At 44.0% G+C, this 19,559-nt stretch overlaps 1 protein-coding gene across 3 annotated transcripts in view; it reads left to right on the top strand.

Annotated features, from left to right (window-relative positions):
- LOC106994839 (uncharacterized) overlaps nucleotides 1-16,152 on the top strand; it is a 33,808-nt gene extending 17,656 nt beyond the window's left edge. The window contains exons 1-4 of one of the 3 annotated variants that reach the window (XM_077981272.1): nucleotides 1,980-2,046; nucleotides 6,703-6,829; nucleotides 13,426-15,449; nucleotides 15,528-16,152. In XM_077981272.1, the coding sequence (XP_077837398.1) occupies nucleotides 2,032-2,046; nucleotides 6,703-6,829; nucleotides 13,426-15,449; nucleotides 15,528-15,611 (2,250 nt within the window). In that variant the 5' untranslated portion in view covers nucleotides 1,980-2,031 and the 3' untranslated portion in view covers nucleotides 15,612-16,152. Of the gene's footprint in view, nucleotides 1-1,964; nucleotides 2,047-6,702; nucleotides 6,830-13,425 lie in introns of those variants that run through there. The other 2 variants (XM_015124773.3, XM_077981271.1) reach the window with 2 other exon arrangements.
- The last annotated feature ends 3,407 nt before the right edge of the window (nucleotides 16,153-19,559 follow it).

Genomic DNA, 19,559 nt, shown 5'->3' with positions numbered 1-19,559 from the left:
GTGTTTTAAATATGGGAAATAAGTTACATTATTTATAAGTGTTGTAAATTATAATATAAAGAGAAACTTACATGTATACGTGAAAGGAGTGAGAAGATACATAACTTCCTTTTTTTTGGTTTTTTTTTTTTGAGACACATTTTCACTCTTGTGTCCCAGGCTGGAGTACAATGGCACGATCTCGGCTCACTGCAACCTCTGTCTCCTGGCTTCAAGGGATTCTTCTGCCTCAGAACCCCGCATAGCAGGGATCACCATCGACTTTCAAAATTCTTTTGGGTTGTGGGAGAAAATGTTTGAAGACCATGTCCCTATGGGTCTGTGCCCCCCCAGGACCTCTCTGACCTTATGTCCTACCTGTGCCCTCCTCTCTTCCACTGCTCCAGCCACATGGATCGCTTTCCTTTTCCTGGGGCTGAGGTTGCTCCTGTCTCAGGGGCTTCACTGGAGCTGTCCCTCTGTCTAGGGCTCTCTGCCCCTCAGCTGCAAGTGAAAAGCAGCCTTTCTTTCCTAGGTCCCTGTTCTGATATCATCTTCTCCAGGTTTCCTTTGTGATCTCCCACAGCCCCCCGTTTGACATTGCAGCTGTGAAACCAGAAAATCTTACACAGATCTCAGTTAATTTAGAAAGTTTATTTTGCCCAAGGTGGTCGGGGCAGAGCTTTATTTTACACATATTATGGAGACATGCGGCATCATCAGTCAATATATGTAAGAAGTACATTGGTTTGGTCTGCATGGTGGCCAACTTTAAACAAAGGCAGGAAGACTTGAAGCAGGGCGGGGGCTTCCAGGTCACAGAGAACTGAGGCACAAATGGTTGCAATCTTCTGAGTTTCCTTTTTTTTTTTGAAATGAAGTCTTGTTTTGTCGCCCAGGCTGGAGTGCCGTGGCACGATATCGGCTCCCTGCAACCTCTGCCTCCTGGGTTCAAGTGATTCTCCTGCCTCAGCTTCCCAAGTAGATGCCTGGATCATTTTTGTATTTTTAATAGAGTTGGGGTTTCACCATGTTGGCTGAGCTGGTGTTGACCTCTTGACCCCAAGTGATTTGCCAGCCTTGGCCTCCCACAGTGCTGGGATTACAGTCCTGAGCCGCTGTACTGGGTCCTTCTTTTGAGTTTCTGATTAGCCTTTCAAAGGAGGCCCTCAGATACGCATCTATGTGAGGGAGCAGAGGGGTGACTTTGATTAGAAGGGGAGTCTTGTTCCCTAAGCAGTTCCCAGCTTGACTTTTCCCTTTTGCTTAGTGATTGGGGGCCCTAAATTCGTTTTCCTTACACACAGGTGAGCCTTCGCCCTACGCCGGGTCCACATTGTCTGTTCTATTTGATTATTTTTGTGCCTTTGCCATCGCTGTCTGGATCCTGGTGAGAACAAGGCCCCAAGGGAAGAGCAGAACCAGAACGTGGGGCTGTGCTGGGCTCGCCCCTCTGAGTGGAGCTCAACCCTGGCTTCACATTAGACTGCAGAGCATTTTGCAAATAGAGCATTTGTGCTGCTTTAGCAGGCATTCTTATTCTGAAGGGATGGAGCCCACCCTCAGTAATAGCTGCAGTGGCCCAGGTGCTTGTCATCTGTGTGCAGCACTGAGCATCGAAGCTCTGTGTCCCCCGTTTCTGAGGGCTGAGCTCAGCCTGTGATCCACAGAGATGAGGGGCTGTCCTCTGGATGGGGTTTGGTCAGGGATGGGTCTGTATCCTGAAGGGGAGATCAGTCCAGCCCAGCGCCCCGCTGCTGCCTCGTGTGTGGGGGCTTCTCCAGGAGGGGAGTGAGATCTGAAGACCGGGGTCAAATGTACACTTACAGGTCTTCCTGTGGGGCTTTCTTATCTCTGCATGGTCTCTGGTGCAGTGGGCAGTGGGGGACCATCTTTCTACAGGGTGAGGTCTCCCCTGTTCATGTGTTTTTGTCACGGGAAGGGAGTGAGTCATTTCTAACATGAAGTCTTTTTTTCACATACAGGATTGATTGCTAAAGACTCAGGTTACGTGAGGAAGCAGCTGAGAAGAGGAAAGGAAAGGAGCCAGGCATGGCCCTTCCTCAGGTGAAGTGATGTTCCTCTGGGGATTAATCTGTCTCTCTCCTTTCTGAAATGCCAGGAATTGTAGTAGCCAGTCTTTTCTGAGTCTGAAGCATTTTGCCTGACAGGTTTGCTTGCACTCACCCATGCCTGCCCTCAGTTCCTGTCATCTGCACTGAGATTTCATCTCCTGTGACCCAGTGACATGAACTTGGGAAGAGGCTCCACTGGGCACGGTCCTGGGAAGGGCTCACACCAAGACATGGATAAACATGGAGTGTGGGCCCATGGATGTCCGTGCTGCTGGGCAGCCTGGATGGTTCAGGGACCACATCTGGATGTCAGGTCAGAGAAACTACATATGAAATACATATGTTAATGTGCACAGATATCTGGTAAATTCTGGAAAAGGAGACAAATAAGGGGAGATATTTCGTATCTGATTTGGTAATGCATTTGAAGCCACACGAGTAGATCAACATGGGCCGGGCGTGGTGGCTCAAGCCTGTAATCCCAGCACTTTGGGAGGCCGAGACGGGCGGATCACGAGGTCAGGAGATCGAGACCATCCTGTCTAACACGGTGAAACCCCGTCTCTACTAAAAATACAAAAAACTAGCTGGGCGTAGTGGCGGGCGCCTGTAGTCCCAGCTACTCGGGAGGCTGAGGCAGGAGAATGGCGAGAACCCGGGAGGCGGAGCTTGCAGTGAGCCGAGATGGCGCCACCGCACTCCAAGCTGGGCCACTGAGCAAGACTCTGTCTCAAAAAAAAAAAAAAACGAGTAGATCAACATGTCTCTTTCTCCAAATTTTTTTTTTTTTTAAGAGACAAGATGTTGGTCCAGGTATGGTGGCTCACACCTGTAATCCCAGCACTTTGGGAGGCCAAGGCAGGTAGATCACTTGAGGTCAGAAGTTCGAGACCAGCCTAGCCAACACGGTGAAACCCCATCTCTACTAAAAGTACAAAAATTACCTGGGTGAGGCCGGGTGCGGTGGCTCACGTCTGTAATCCCAGCACTTTGGGAGGCCAAGGCGGACGGATCACAAGTTCAGAAGATCAAGACCATCCTGGCTAACACGGTGAAACCCTGTCTCTACTAAAAATACAAAAAAATAGCCGGGCGTGGTGGTGGGCACCTGTCACTCCTGAGTAGTCCCAGCTACTCAGGAGGCTGAGGCGGGAGAATGGCGTGAACCCGGGAGACGGAGCTTGCAGTGAGCCGAGATCGTGCCACTGCACTCCAGTGTGGGTGACAGAGCGAGACTCTGCCTCAAAAAAAAAAAAAAATTACCTGAGTGTGGTTGTGCATGCCGGTAATCACAGCTACTCAGGAGGCTGAGGCAGGAGAACCAGTTGAACCCAGGAGGTGGAGGTTACTGAACGCTGAAATTGTGCCCCTGCACTCCAGCCTTGGAGACAGAGTGAAACTCTGTCTCAAAAGAAAAAAGAGAGAGGAGAGAAGATGTTGCTCTGTGGCTTAATTCTGGAGTACAATGGCGCAATTCAGAGTTTACAGCAGCCTCAAACTCCTGGGCTCAACTAATCCCTGCTTTAGCCTCCCGAAGAGCCTGAAGGATAGGCATGGATCACTATATATATCTATGTATGTATGTATGAATGAATGTATATATGTATTTATTTATTTGCATTAAGATGGAGTCTCGCTCAGTCACTAAAGCTGGAGTGCAATTGCACGATCTCAGCTCACTGCAACCTCCACCTCCCAGTTTCAAGCAATTCTTCTGCCTCAGCCTCCCAAGTTGCTGGGACTACAGGCACGCACCTCCACACCCAGCTAATTTTTGTATTTTTAGTTGAAACGGGGTTTCATCATGTTGGTTAGGCTGGTCTCGAACTCCTGACCTCGTGATCTGCCTGTCTCAGACTCCCAAAGTGCTGGGATTAAAGGTGTGTGCCACCGTGTCCAGCCTTATTTTTTACATTGTATTTTTATTTTGTTGTCCAGGCTGGAGTGCAGTGGTGCAATCACAGCTCTCTATAGCCTTGATATCCTGGCCTCAAGTGATCATCCCATCTTGGCCTCCCAAATGGCTGGCATTCCAGATGGGAGACAGCCAGCCCGGCTGGACTCTGTACTTTTTTGAGGTGGAGTCTCACTCTGTTGCCCAGGTTGGATTGCAGTGGCGGGATCTCAGCTCCCTGCAACCCCTGCCTTCTGGCTTTAAGCAATTCTTTTGCCTCAGCCTCCCGAGGATCTGGGATTACAGGCATTTGCTGCCACACCTGGCTAATTTTTTTGTATTTTTAGTAGAGATGGGGTTTCACCATACTGGTCAGGCTGGTCGAACTCCTGACCTTGTGATTCATCCACCTTGGCCTCCCAAAGTGCTGGGATTACAGGCCTGAGCCACTGTGGTTGGCCAAACTCTGCACTTTTAATGACTTGGAATGGAATGGAAAGTGGAGATAGGCATCAGTGACAGGCTTTATTACATCATTGATTTAACTTTATTTTTAAATATATATATATGTATATATATATATATATATTTTTTTTTTTTTGTATTTTTTAGTAGAGACGGGGTTTCACTGGGTTATCCAGGATGGTCTCGATCTCCTGACCTCATGATCTGCCCGTCTCGGCCTCCCAAAGTGCTGGGATTACAGGCTTGAGCCACCGTGCCCGGCTATTTTTAAATATTTTTTGAGTTGTGTCTCACTCTGTCGCCCAGGCAGGAGTGCAGCGGTGTGATTTCGTTTCACTGTAGCCTCTGACTCCTGGATTACAGTGATTCTGTTGCCTGAGCCTCTCAAGTAGCTGAGTTTAGAGGTGCGCGCCACCACCTGTGTAACGGCGTGATGGGATGTGTGTGCCTGAATACATGGATGGATAAGCCCATGGTTTATATAGAAAACACAACATTTGTAATAAGTTTTATTTTTTATAATAATTGTAATGATTTTAACTATTTTTCATTTGCAATATGTTTTATTTTTTATAATTGTAATGATTTTAAGTATTTTTTATTTGGAAGGCTGAGGCAGGTGGATCACAACATCAGGGGTTCAAGACCAGCCTGGCTAAGGTGGTGAAACCCCTTCTCTACTAAATATACAAAAATTAGATGGATGCGGTGGCAGGTGGCTCAAATCCCACCTACTGGGGAAACTGAGGCAAGAGACTTGCTTGAACCTGGGTGGCAGAGGTTGCAGTGAGCCAAGATTGTGCCACTGCACTCCAGCCTGTGCAATAGTGAGGCTCCATCTCAAAAAAAAGAAAAAGAAAAGTAAGAAATATTGTGGAGGATTATTTGCACGCCTGTATGTGTCTATTTAGTGACCTTGTAGGATGCTCCATGTTCTCACCCTTGTCCTTTATCACATTCTCTCCACTAGATAAACCTGTATCAGTTTAGTTTAAAGCTGTGTCTGTTACTTAGGTGTTTATATTCAAATGTGAACCCCAGACATCTGGATTCAGGTGCTCATGTTGATATTTTTAGCTATTTGATTTGTGACAAGTTTCCTAGAGTGCGTGTGATGTAACTGTCTCCAAGTACAGATCTTTCTTCATGGGATAGTATGTTATTTTATGGCTTATGACATGGGAAGCACTTAGAAGAGTGTATAGCACACGGGAAGCATTCAAGAATGTTAGTCATGGCTATTGCTGTGATCGTGACAGTTTTTTGTTTTTTGAGTTTTTTGGAGATGGAGTATTGCTCTGTCACCCAGGCTGAAGTGCATAGCATGATATCGGCTCACTGCAACCTCCGCCTCTTGGTTTCAAGCAATTCTATGGCCACAGCCTCCTGAGTATCGGGGATTATAGGCACCCCCCCACCACGCCCAGCTAAGTTTTGTATTTTTAGTAGAGAAGGGGTTTCAGCAAGTTCCTACGCTGGTCTCGAACTCCTGACCTCATGATCTGCCCGCCTTGGCCTCCCAAAGTGCTGGAATTATAGGCATGAGCCACTGTGCCTGACCGATCATGATAGTTTTTAGATTCGGACTTTTCTTTCAAAGCCATTGGACTTTGTCCTCTCTGAAACAGCACTTGTATCTTAGCTCATCTAGAGACTTAATATCACCTGGTATGTTGAACATTATATCTGACATACCTCTAGAGAAAACCCTATATTTGCTTTTTTTTTTTTTTCCCTTTTTTTTTTTGAGATGGAGTATCAGTCTGTTGCCCAGGATGGAGTGCAATGGTGCCAACTTGGCTCACTACAGCCTCCATCTCCTGGGTTCTAGTGATTCTCCTGCCTCAGCTTCCTGTGTAGCTGGAATTACAGGTGCCTGCCACCAAGCCTGGCTAATTTTTATATTTTTAGTAGAGATAGGTTTTCACCATGTTGACCAGGCTGGTCTTGAACTCTTGACCTCAAATAATCTGCCCGCCTTGTCTTCCTGAAGTGTTGAGATTACAGGCGTGAACCACCATGCCTAGCCCTGTGCTTCCTTTTTATTTATATAGTTTTTATATTTTCTGTAAGATCGAGACTTCCATAGTGACTTATGGGATCTTAAAATCTTTGAAGGAAAAATATAATAAAATGCAACTATGAGGAAAAAATATTCAAAAACACCTTAACGTGGTTTTGCCAGAACAGCCTTTGATCAAATAAATACTTATTTTCTCTTTTCTCATTTCCTGTGAAGGTGGTAACTCCGTCCTCCATAATGTTTTGTTGAAATGTGTTTCATTTTAGGGACGCGTGACTTTCAGGGATGTGGCTATAGAATTCTCATTGGCGGAGTGGAAATGCCTGAACCCTGCGCAGAGGGCTTTATACAGGGAAGTGATGTTGGAGAACTACAGGAACCTGGAGTCTGTGGGTGAGGAAAATGTCCCTGCAGACATGAGGAGTCTGCTCTTGTCTGTCTTGGCTCTTCCTAGTTTTGTATTCTCTTTTGTGATTTTGCCCCATACATGGTTTTTTTGTTTTGTTTTGTTTTGTTTTTGTTTTTTGAGGTGGAGTTTCACTCTTGTTGACCAGACTGGAGTGCAATGGTATGATCTCAGCTCACCATAACCTCTGCCTTCCAGGTTCAAGCAATTCTCCTGCCTCAGCCTCCCAAGTAGCTGGGATTACAGGCATGCGCTACCACGCGCAGCTAATTTTGTATTTTTAGTAGAGACGGGTTTCTCCGTGTTGGTCAGGCTCGTCTCTAACTCCTGACCTCAGGTGATCCACCCACCTCGGCCTTCCAAAGTGCTGGGATTACAGGTGCGAGCCACCGTGCTCAGCTCATTCTGGTTTTTGAGGAGCATCACAGAAGCATCTCTCACTGGCACTGTGACAATGTTCATCCCGTAAACTAATGATCATGTTCTCTAAGCAGCAGTCAGTGGTGTTGAAATTCCTCCTAGTGAGGAGGTCATTTGGGCTCACAGCCTCATATGTTTGAGGCTTTTGACCGAACTCTTGTTCATTTCGCATTTTCACACCAATATGTGCCATTGTTCATTTTTAACAAGAAAACCTATGTTCCCATTTTTTGTAGGATCAATCCTGTAGCAGATATGGTTTTCATCAATCTTAGTGAGGGAGCTTGTGAAGTTGAATGGGGTTTCCATATTTTACTTCTACTGTCATTTCCTTAAGATACCGTGGCTTTCATCTTGTTGGTTTCTATGTTTTGCTTTGTTTTGTTTTGTTTTTGTTTTTTTTGATTCGGAGTCTCCCTCTGTTGCCCAGGCTTGAGTGCAGTGGTGTGATCTTGGCTCACTGCAACCTCCACCTTTTGGGTTCAAGTGATTCTCCTGCCTCAGCCTCTTGAGTGGCTGGGATTACAGGCATGTGTCACCACACCTGACTAATTTTTGGTAGTTCTATTCCAGATGGCGGTTTCGCCATGTTGACCAGGCTGGTTTTGATAGCCTGGCCTGATGTGATTCAGTTGCCTTGGATTCCCAAATTGCTGGAATTACAGGCATGAGCCACTGCCCCTGGCTCCATCCAAGTTTGTTTTTAAGGCTGAATAATATTCCATTTTATGTATATACCACATTTTGTTCATATATTTACCTGTCAATGGACATCTGGGTTGATTTCTTGTCTTTATTCTCATAAATAATACTGCCCAGGTGGGTGCGGTGGCACACACCTATAATCCCAGCACTTTGGAAGGCTGAGGTGGGTGAATCACCTGAGGTCAGGAGTTGGAGACAGCCTGTCCAACATGGGTGAAACCACATCTCTGTTAAAGGTACAGTTCTTTTTATTTTTTATTTTTTTAAGACTGAGTATTGCTCTGTCACCCAAGCTGTAGTGCAGTGGTGCAACCTCAGCTCACTGCAAACTCCGCCTCCCGGGTTCAAGCAATCTCCTACCTCAGCCTTTTGAGTAGGTGGGATTACAGATGTGCACCACCATGCCTGACTAATGTTTTGTATTTTTTTAAGTAGACAGTGTTTCACCATGCTGGCCTGGCTGGTCTCGAACTCCTGACCTTGTGATCCACCCGCCCATCCAGTGTGCTGGGATTACAGAAGTGAGCCACTGCACTCAGCCAGGCTCTGTTTTCACAAGCACATCACTACCTACTCATCCAGGGGATCCTTGTTCTCCCCCATGGTCTCCTACATTGCTGCACTGTACTCTTCATAGCGTTTACTTGTTTTTTTGTGTGTGTATGCATTTCTGGAATCTACACAGGGAATTTTGTTGAGTACATGCTTGAAACTAGAAATCAGAGGCATTGAATTTAAGAGATGTAAAACTGCTTTCACCTCAGGCCACCATACTGCTGCTTTCTTGGATCTCTTTCATTCTTGTCCCTTGCCCGTATTATAATTTGCATAGTTAACCTTGGGTCAATATTTTACCATTTGCTAAATTAGTTCCACTTTCCTCCAAGCTGAAGTTTTGGTCTATCTTAGTGGAATTCTATTCCCACCGACGTGCATGTACAAAGTTCACTCCTACAGGCCCATTACTTCCTGCCTTCCACACTTACCCTTTCTTTCGTGTCCTTGCCTCACATGATACATTGATCTGGAAGCAAATACTGTTTCTTTCCACCCTATTGATTTTGTAATGCCTGATGCCCCAATTTCCCCCGTGAGCCCCTCCTCTCCAACACTACTCACTGAGTAAGTCAAGACCTTATTCATCCACTGGACAAAATTGTACAAAGCTGCCTAAATCAATGTGTGCAGGGCATGATGTCTCAGCACATGGTCCATAAGGGATGGCTTAGCACCACTGTCAGCAGCACAGCTCAGCCCTTGTGTCCCAGCTCAGCCTTTGTATCCCACTTGATGTACTTATTTCTGTTCTCCTTGAATTTTCTATGACTTGTCATTTTCTGTACTGCCTGGGCTGACTATTGTGCCTAAGAACATGTGGTGGGATGCTTCAGGCCCAGGATCAAGTCTTGTCCCTCACTTACCATATGTGCAAACTGGGGTCATGTATATGACCATTATGGGCCTACTGTCATTATTTGAGAAATAATGTTAATTTGCTTCCAGGGTTGGTTTTTTTTTTTTTGAGATGGAATTTTGCTCCTGTTTCCCAGGCTGAAGTGCAATAGCACAATTTCAGTTCACCGCAACCTCCACCTCCCGTGTTCAAGCGATTCTCCTGCCTCAGTCTCCCAAGTAGCTGGGATTACAGGCATGCTCCACCATGCCTTGCTAATTTTGTATTTTCAGTAGGGATGGGGTTTCACCATGTTTGCTAGGCTGGTCTCGAACTCCTGACCTCAAGTGATATACCCTCCTCAGCCTCCCAAAGTGCTGGAATTACAGGCATGAGTGCTCGGCCTTTTTTTTTTTTTTTTTTTTTTAAGTCAGGTTTCCCTCTTGTTGCTCAGGCTGGAGTGCAATGGTGCAATCTCAGCTCACCGCAACCTCCACTTCCAGGGCTCAAGTGATTGTCCTGCCTCAGGCTCCCAAGTAGCTGGGATTATGCCTGGTGCAAGCCTGGCTAATCTTTGTATTTTTAGTAGAGATGTGGTTTCTCCATAATGGTAAGGCTGGTTTCCAACTCCCAACCTCAGGTGATTCGTCCACCTGCTTTTTAAAACTAGTGAATACTATTAGACTTCTTCATCTATTATAAGTTTTATAGTAGATACTCTAAACTTCCTTTGTTTAATAAGATTTGTCAGTCTTCGGTTATGTTGATGATGAGATGCCTCTTTTCCTGTCTCACTCATTTTACTGTTCTGTCAAAAATAGCTTACACTGGCCAGCCGCAGTTCGAGACCAGCCTGGCCAACATGGTGAAACCCCGTCTCTAGTAAAAATATAAAAATTAGCTGAGCGTGTTGGTATGAACCTGTAATCCCAGCTTCTTGTGAGACTGAGACAGGAGAATCACTTGAACCTGGGAGGTGAATGTTGCAGTGAACCATGATCGCACCACTGCACTCCAGCTCGGGTGACAGTTAGATTCCATTCCCCACCCCCCAAAAAAATATTAGCCAGGCATGGTGGCACGTGTCTGTAGTCCCTGCTACTCAAGAGGCTGAGGCATGAGTATCTCTTTAGGTAGGAGAATCGTGCCACTACCTGGGTGATGAAGCATTACTCAGTCTCAAAAATAGATTAAAAAAAAATAGCTTAAACTGGAAATCTTAAGACATAGAAATGTATTTCTCATGAATCTGGAGAGTGGGAAATCCAAGAGCAAGATGTCAGTTAGATTGGTTCCTGGTGAGAGCCTTCTTCATGGTTTAGCCCAGCCATCTTCCTGCTGTGTCCTGACATGATGGAAAGAGGAACAGGCAATCAGCTCTTTACTGTCTCTTTTTATAAAAGCATTTGTCCTGGCCGGGCGTGGTGGCTCACGCCTGTATTCCCAGCATTTGGGAGGCTGAGATGGCCAAATCACATGAGGTCGGGAGTTTGAGACCAGCCTGACCAACATGGAGATACACCGTCTCTACTAAAAATACAAAATTAGCCGGGAGCGGTGGTGCATGCATTTAATCCCAGCTACTCAGATGGCTGAGGTGGGAGAATCGCTTGAACCTGGGAGGCAGAGGTTGCAGTGATCCTAGATCACACTATTGCACTGCAGCCTGGGCAATAAGAGTGAAACTCTTTTTCAAAAATAAATGAAAGAAAACATACAATTAAAAGCCCTAGTCCTATTCACAATTAGTCAACATGCATGACCAAATTCTCTAAAAGGCCCCATCTGCAGGAACATCCTATCGGAGAATAAGAAACCTGATAATGGCTTTTAGCTAAGACGAACATTTGGGCCAGGGAGCATACATCATATTTTTTGTTTTTATTGTGCAGTTTGTTTTATACAATGTTTTCTCTGATCTCAGTTTATAAATTTTCCCGGTACACTGTCTGTATATTTTATGCATAGTGAACTAGATAACCATGGGGAATGCATATATAGAAAATTGCTGGCCGGGCGCAGTGGCTCAAGCCTGTAATCCCAGCACTTTGGGAGGCCGAGACGGGCGGATCACGAGGTCAGGAGATCGAGACCATCCTGGCTAACGCAATGAAACCCCGTCTCTACTAAAAATACAAAAAAATTAGCCGGGCGAGGTGGCGGGCGCCTGTAGTCCCAGCTACTCGGGAGGCTGAAGCAGGAGAATGGCGTAAACCCGGGAGGGGGAGCTTGCAGTGAGCTGAGATCTGGCCACTGCACTCCAGCCTGGGCGACAGAGCGAGACTCCGTCTCAAAAAAAAAAAAAAAAAAAAAAAAGAAAATTGCTGTGTTGCCTGGCTATTACATATCTAGAGTTGTGACATCATAATTGCACTTTTCTACACTATTAGTCAATTATTTATCTATTTGTTTGTTTGTTTGTTTGAGACGGAGTCTTGCCCTGTCACCCAGGCTGTAATGCAATGGCGAGATCTCAGCTCACTGCAACCTCCGCCTCGTGAGTCCAAATGATTCTTTTGCCTTATCCTCCAGAGTAGCTGAGATTACAGGCGCCCACCGCCACACCCAGCTGTTTCTTTCTGTATTCTTAGTAGAGATGGGGTTTTCCCATGTTGGCCTAACTGTTCTCGATCTCCTGACCTCGTGATCCACCTGCCTCAGCCACCCAACGTGCTGGGATTACAGGTGTGAGCCACCGTGCTCAGCCATTAGTCAATTCTTATTTCTTAAAATGCTGTGTATTTTCTTGACCTCATACCTCAGAAGGTAGTGATCTTATCATGTATTTCTTTTCTTATGTTGTGTGCTGATGCTTAAGTCGAAATTGTGGCTTTTTTCTTAAGAGGAATTGTTTAGAATTCTGCAGGCCGTATAAATGTACTCATTTGCTTGCTGGTTTTATCATGGGTTACAACATCTTATTTTTATAATTTTACATACGGCTTTACAGTATGTGGTATAGAATATAACTGACACACTACACTCGTTAATGTCACAAAGTGTCACCGGGTGCAGTGGCTCACACCTGTAATCCCAGAACTTTGGGAGGCCGAGGTGAGTGGATTACTTGAGGTCAGGTGTTTGAGACCAGACTGGCCAAGATGGTGAAACCCCATCTCTACTAAAAACACAAAAATTACACAGACATAGTGGTGCGTGCCTGTAATCCCAGGTACTCAGGAGGCTGAGGCAGGAGAATCACTTCAACCCAGGTGGCAGAGGTTGCAGTGAGCTGAGATCATGCCATGGCACTCCAAGCTGGAGTGAAAGACCCCGTCTCAAAAAAATAAAACTACAAAAAATTTTTCAAAAGTCACTAAGTGCCTGTTCTGTGTGGATATAAGTAATTTTATGACATTTATTCAGAATACATTGTAACATTTTTTTCTTTTTTTCCTTTTATTTTTGAGGCCGAGTCTCACTTTGTCTCCCTGGCTGGAGTGCAGTAGTGCGATCTTGGCTCACTGCAACCTCTGCTTCTCATGTTCAAGCGATTCTTGTGCCTCAGCCTCCCGAGTAGCTGTGACTACAGGCGCGGGCCACCACACCTGGCTAATTTTTGTAATCTTTTATTATATTCTCTGTGCTATAATTGTTTGACAATACGGAATTTACGTTGCTTTTGGTTATCCTTACATGAGGTTGTTGTGGATTATTTACCAATATTGTATATTGTGTGGGTTTTTGTTTTTTAGCATTTGTACACAGTAAATATGAAGAATATATATTTTTCTCTTCATTGATGTGACAGTGATATGTTTTTTGCAAATTGTGATACACTTTAGGGTCACAGTGGAAAAACACTCCTTACTTTCGGCTTACTCATGTTTGTGCCCTGTCAGTGTTTTGTCATGATATAGGAAATAGGTTTTCATGGAATTAATTTGAAGGATATGTAAATGCCTTTTGTTTATTAAAGAATCTTATTCCTTTTGTGTTCCTATACTTTGAAGATCATGTTTGGGAAGTTCAAAATAAGTATTCTTTTTGTATCATATTTACACACTTCAGTATGATTTACCATCTGGACTTAATTTGAAACCTATTGGTGTTTATATTTTACAGATATCTCTTCCAAATGCATCATGAAGGAGTTCTCATCAACAGGGCAGTGCAATACAGAAGTGATCCACACCGGGACATTGCAAAGACATGAAAGTCATCACATTAGAGATTTTTGCTTCCAGGACATTGAGAAACAAATTCAGGACATTGAGTTTCAGTGTCAAGAAGATGAAAGAAATGGCCATGAAGGACCCATGACAAAAATAAAAATGTTCACTGGTAGTACAGACCGACATGATCAAAAACATGCTGGAAACAAGCCTATTAAAGATCAGCTTGGATCGAGCTTTCATTCACATCTGCCTGAACTGCGCATATTTCAGATCAAAGGTAAAATGGGTAATCAACTTGAGAAGTCTACCGATGATGTTCCCTCAGTTTCAACATCCCAAAGAATTTCTTGTAGACCCCAAATCCGTATTTCTAATAACTGTGAGAATAATTCCCCAAATTCTTCATTACTCACAGAAGAACAGGAAGTACACATGACAAAAACATCTTTCCAGTGTAATGAGAGTGGCAAAGCCTTTAATTGTAGCTCACTCTTAAGGAAACACCAGACAATCCATTTAGGAGACAAAATATATAAACGTGATGTATGTGGCAAGGTGTTTAATCACAAGCAGAACCTTGCATGCCATCAGAAATGCCACACGGGTGAGAAACCTTACAAGTGTAATGAGTGTGGCAAGTCCTTCAGTCAGGTGTCATCCCTTACATGCCATCGTAGACTTCATACTGGAGTAAAACCTTACAAGTGTAATGAGTGTGGCAAGCTCTTTGGTCAAAATTCAGCCCTTGTAATTCATAAGGCAATTCATACTGGAGAGAAACCTTACAAGTGTAATGAATGTGACAAGGCTTTTAATCAACAATCAAACTTTGCACGTCATCATAGAATTCATACTGGAGAGAAACCTTACAAATGTGAAGAATGTGACAAAGTTTTCAATCGCAAATCAACCCTTGAGACACATAGGAGAATTCACACTGGAGAGAAACCGTACAAATGTAAGGTTTGTGACACAGCTTTCACGTGGAATTCACAGCTGGCACGACATACCAGAATTCACACTGTAGAGAAAACTTACAAGTGTAATGAGTGTGGCAAGACTTTCAGTCACAAGTCATCCCTTGTATGCCATCGAAGACTTCATGGTGGAGAGAAATCTTACAAATGTGAGGTTTGTGACAAGGCTTTCGCATGGAATTCACACCTGGTAAGACATACTAGAATTCACAGTGGAGAAAAACCTTACAAGTGTCGTGAATGTGGCAAGACCTTTCGTCAAAATTCAGATCTTTTAGTTCATAAATCAATTCATACTGGAGAGCAACCTTACAAATATGAAGAATGTGAAAAAGTTTTCAGTCGAGTATCAACCCTTGAGACACATAAGGTAATTCATACTGGAGAGAAACCATACAAATGTAAGGTTTGTGACAAGGCTTTTGCATCTCATTCCTATCTGGCAAAACATACTAGAATTCATAGTGGAGAGAAACCTTACAAGTGTAATGAGTGCGGCAAGACCTTCCGTCTGAAGTCATACCTTGTATGCCATCGTAGAGTTCATAGTGGTGAAAAGCCTTACAAGTGTAATGAGTGCAGCAAGACCTTCAGTCAGAGGTCATACCTTCATTGCCATCGTAGACTTCATAGTGGTGAGAAACCTTACAAGTGTAATGAGTGTGGAAAGACCTTCAGTCACAAGCCATCCCTTGTATACCATCGTAGACTTCATACTGGAGAGAAATCTTACAAATGTACACTTTGTGACAAGGCCTTTGTGCGTAATTCATACCTAGCAAGACATACTAGAATTCACACTGCAGAGAAACCTTACAAGTGTAACAAATGTGGGAAGGCTTTTAATCAACAATCACAACTTTCACTTCATCATAGAATTCATACTGGAGAGAAACTTTACAAATGTGAAGCATGTGACAAACTTTTCAGTCGCAAATCACACCTTAAAAGACATAGGATAATTCATACTGGAGAGAAACCATACAAATATAAGGTTTGTGACAAGACTTTTGGGAGTGATTCACACCTGGCACAACATACTGGAATTCACACTGGAGAGAAACCTTACAAGTGTAGTGAGTGTGGCAAAGCCTTTAGTGAGAAGTCAACAATTATTTCCCATCAGGCAATTCATGGTGTAGGGAAACTGGACTAATGTAATGATTCTCACAAAGTCTTCAGTAATGCTAAAAGCATTGTAAATCATTGGAGAATCCATAATGAAGAGAGATCTTACAAGCGTAACAAATGTGGCAAAATTTTCAGACATCGTTCATACATTGCAGTTCATTGCAAACTCATACTGGAGAGAAACCTTACAAATGTCATGACGGTGGCAAGGTCTTCAGTCAAGCTTCATCCTATGCAAAAACAGGAGAATTCATACAGGAGAGAAACCTCACAAGTGTGATGATTGTGGCAAAGCCTTTACTTCATGTTCACACCTTATTAGACATCAGAGAATCCATACTGGACAGAAATCTTACAAATGTCATAAGTGTGGCAAAGTCTTCAGTCCGAGGTCACTCCTTGCAGAACATCAGAAAATTAATTTTTGAGATAACTGTTCCCAATGCAATGAGTATAGCAAACCGTCAAGCATTAATTGACATTAGAGTCAAATCAGCATTGATTTGAGTTTGTATTGACTTAACATTCAGTTCAAGCCTTAATTGACATTAAAGTGTTTATGTTAAGAGGATTGAGCCAGGTGCGGTGGTTCATGCCTGTAATCCTAGCACGTTGGGAAGCCAAGGCACGTAGGTCACTTGAGGTCAGGAGTTTGAAACCAGCATGGCCAACAGATGTGAGCCACTTTTCTCAACCTATTTTCTGTTTCTTATTTTCTATTTTTCTTTTTTGAGATAGTGCTTTTTAAAGAGATAGTACTTTTTTGAGACAGTAGTTTTGAAAAGGGATATACCGTAGTACTTTTTAACAGGGATATCAGGCTGGGTACGGAGGCTCACGCCTGTAATCCCAGCACTTTGGGAGGCTGAGGCAGGTGGATCATGAGGTGAAGAGGTCGAGACCAGCTTTGCTAACACGGCGAAACCGCGTCTCCACTGAAAATACAAAAAATTAGCCAGGCATGGTGGCGGGTGCCTGTAGTCCCAGCTACTCAGGAGACTGAGGCAGGAGAATGGTGTAAACCCGGGAGGCAGAGCTTGCAGGGAGCCGAGATCACACCACTGCACTGCAGCCTGGGCAACAGAGTGAGAGTCTGTCTCAGAAACAAAACAAACCAGGATATGAGAGCCCGACAAGGTGGCTCATCCTTGCAATCACAGTACTTTGGTAGACCGACTTGAGTGGATCACCTAAGGTCAGAAGTTCAAGAGCATCCTGGCTAACGTGAAACCCCATCTCTATTAAAAATAAAAAAGTTAGCCAGGGCTGGTGGTGTGCACCTTTTGTTCCAGCTACTTGAGAAGCTGAGGCACAAGAATCACTTACACCTGGGAGGCAGAGGTTGCAGTGAGCCAATATCATCCCACAGCACTGCAGCCAGGGTGGCAGAGTAAGTCTCCATCTCAAACAAACACACAAACAAAAAATAGAAAAAAAAGAGACATCAAAAATTCTTTTGTTCTCATTGTATAATAGATTTCCTTTTTTTTTTTTTTTTTCTTTCTGGTTCCTCTTCATTTCTCTATTTTTTATTTTTAATTTTTTTTTGCAGTTTGAGTTTGAGATAAATCTTAGTTTTAAAAATTTTATTTCTGGCCGGGCATGGTGGCTCACACCTGTAATCCCAGCCGTTTGGGAGGCCAAGGCAGGTGGATCACGATGTCAGGAGATTGAGACCATCCTGGCTAACACTGTGAAACCCCGTCTTTACTAAAAATACAAAAAATTAGCCGGGCGTGGTGGCGGGCGCCTGTAGTCCCAGCTACTCGGGAGGCTGAGACAGGAGAATGGCGTGAACCCAGAAGGCGGAGGTTGCAGTGAGCCGAGGTTGTGCCACTGCACTCCAGCCTGGGTGACAGAGCGAGACTCCGTCTCAAAAAAAAAAATTTTTATTTCTGCTCTTGGCCTTAGTGCCATGTTCTTGGAAACCTCTGTGCCATGAGAGCCAAGTGGAGAATGAAGTGAATGCTCAGCCTGAAGCACAAAAGAAGAAAGATGAGGTACAGCTCCAAGTAAACTGCTAGCTTGTTGCACCGTGGAGGCCACAGGAACAGAAACATGGAGTGCCAGACGCTGGCGATGCTGTTACAAGTTGTGAGACTGCATGCTACTATCTAGAGCTTGTCTCAATGGATCTAGAACTTCATCGCCCTGTGATCACCGATCACCTCTGAGACCCACCTTGCTCATAAACAAAACTGCCCATGTTGGTCCTCTGCCCTGGACCTGTGACATTCTGGACTATTTCTGTGTTTATTTGTGGCCAAGTGTAACAACCATATAATAAATCACCACTTCTGCTTTTTTAGCTGAACAATTGAAAAAAAAATTATTTCTTTCTTAATCCATAATGACTTCTGAAAGATGCCTTTGCAGCATCCTAAAATCAGCTCACATCATTCATTTCTGTACTTGAGTATTTTCCGGTTATTCTCTGTTGACCCCGGAATTCATTAGAATTTTTTTTTTTTAACAATTTCAAAATAGTTGCTGTTTGAAATTAGCATCCGGTTCAGTTCAAGGTCTGCATGCTTTCTAGTCTTTGTTATTTATTGGAAGCCTTGGTACCTAATACTTAAGTTTGATTGTTTCAGTGTATACTTGGTATAGATGTCAGTGACCTTTTAACTGAACATCAAAATATAGTTTAACCAGTTAGTCTGTTTTTCAGTTTTCTTTCCTTTTGTCATTTGTTAAAATCTTGAGCTGGGAGCTGTTTATTGCGTGTTTCCCTCAAGGCCCTCTGGTCCATTCTGTAAAAATGTTGAAACATGGGCTGCATTGGCGTAGAACACTCCTCCAAAAGAACCCATGTGTTCTTTTCTTTTTCTTGAAATGGAGTCTTGCTCTGTCGCCTTGGGTGGAGTGCAGTGGTGCAAACTCAGGTCACTGAAACCTCTGCCTCCCAGGACCAAGGGATTCTCCTGCCTCAGTCTCCTGAGTAGCTAGAATTACAGGCACCCACCAGCACGCCAGGCTAATTTTTGTATTTTTAATATATTTTGGTATCTAAACATCACATGATGGACATATTTGTTTTCTGGAAAAACTCCGAGGAAAGCTGCCGCCATAGAGACCCATTGCCATAAAGCATCTCCTTTCTCTGTCACATCCTCCACCCTCCTTACAAACTCACTGGGCAGCAGCTACTGTCAGTTCTGTGTCAGGCGTCAGGGCAAGTCTCGTACACGTGTATTTCTGCATAAAGCAAAATAGTGTTGAAGTGTTGGGAGGACGAAAATTTTTGGGGGTGGTATGGAGAGATAATGGGCGATGTTTCTCAGGGCTGCTGCAAGCGGATTAGGGGTGGCATGGGAACCTAGAGTGGGAGAGATTAAGCTGAAGGAAGATTTTGTGGTAATGGGTGATATTGTGGGCTTGTTAGAAGAAATATTTGTCACATAGAATTATTGGTGTTGGCCTGGATACAGTTTTGTTTGAATTGAAAACCTAATGGAATAAGAGAAGGAGAAAAACAGGTAGTAAAGGACTAAGAATTGGGAGGACCCAGGACATCCAATTAGAGAGTGCCCAAGGAGGTTCAGCATAGCCCTGCCAGCAAAGATTATTTATATACTTTAAGAGTTAAGAGTGGCAGTTTGGGAATAGCACCAGGAGATATCAGCTGTGATGTCTTGGAGAAATAGTGTAAACCAGCAGTGTAGAGAGCAGGGCATTTATGAGTAGTTGAGATCAGTGAATACAGAAGATAGTAGGGATGACAAAGTTTTGGGGACACAGTCCAAGTAGGTCTGGTGTCTGGAATGAGATTGGGACCTGATAAAAAGGAGTGTTGATACAGGAGCTCAAATGGGCTGTACCCTGTAGCATTCCAAGGACGGGACCTAATTCTGAGAAGGGCAAGTGGTAAAAGTATTGTCCAGTCCTTTTTAAGTTAGTGACCGAGCTTGGTGAGGTGTGTTTTCAAAAGACCATTAGTCCATTCTACCTTTTCTGGAGATTGAGGAAGGTA

The sequence above is a fragment of the Macaca mulatta genome, chromosome 19, assembly GCF_049350105.2.
Source record: "Macaca mulatta isolate MMU2019108-1 chromosome 19, T2T-MMU8v2.0, whole genome shotgun sequence".
NCBI lineage: Eukaryota > Metazoa > Chordata > Mammalia > Primates > Cercopithecidae > Macaca > Macaca mulatta.
This window is presented reverse-complemented; position numbering and strand designations above follow the sequence as displayed.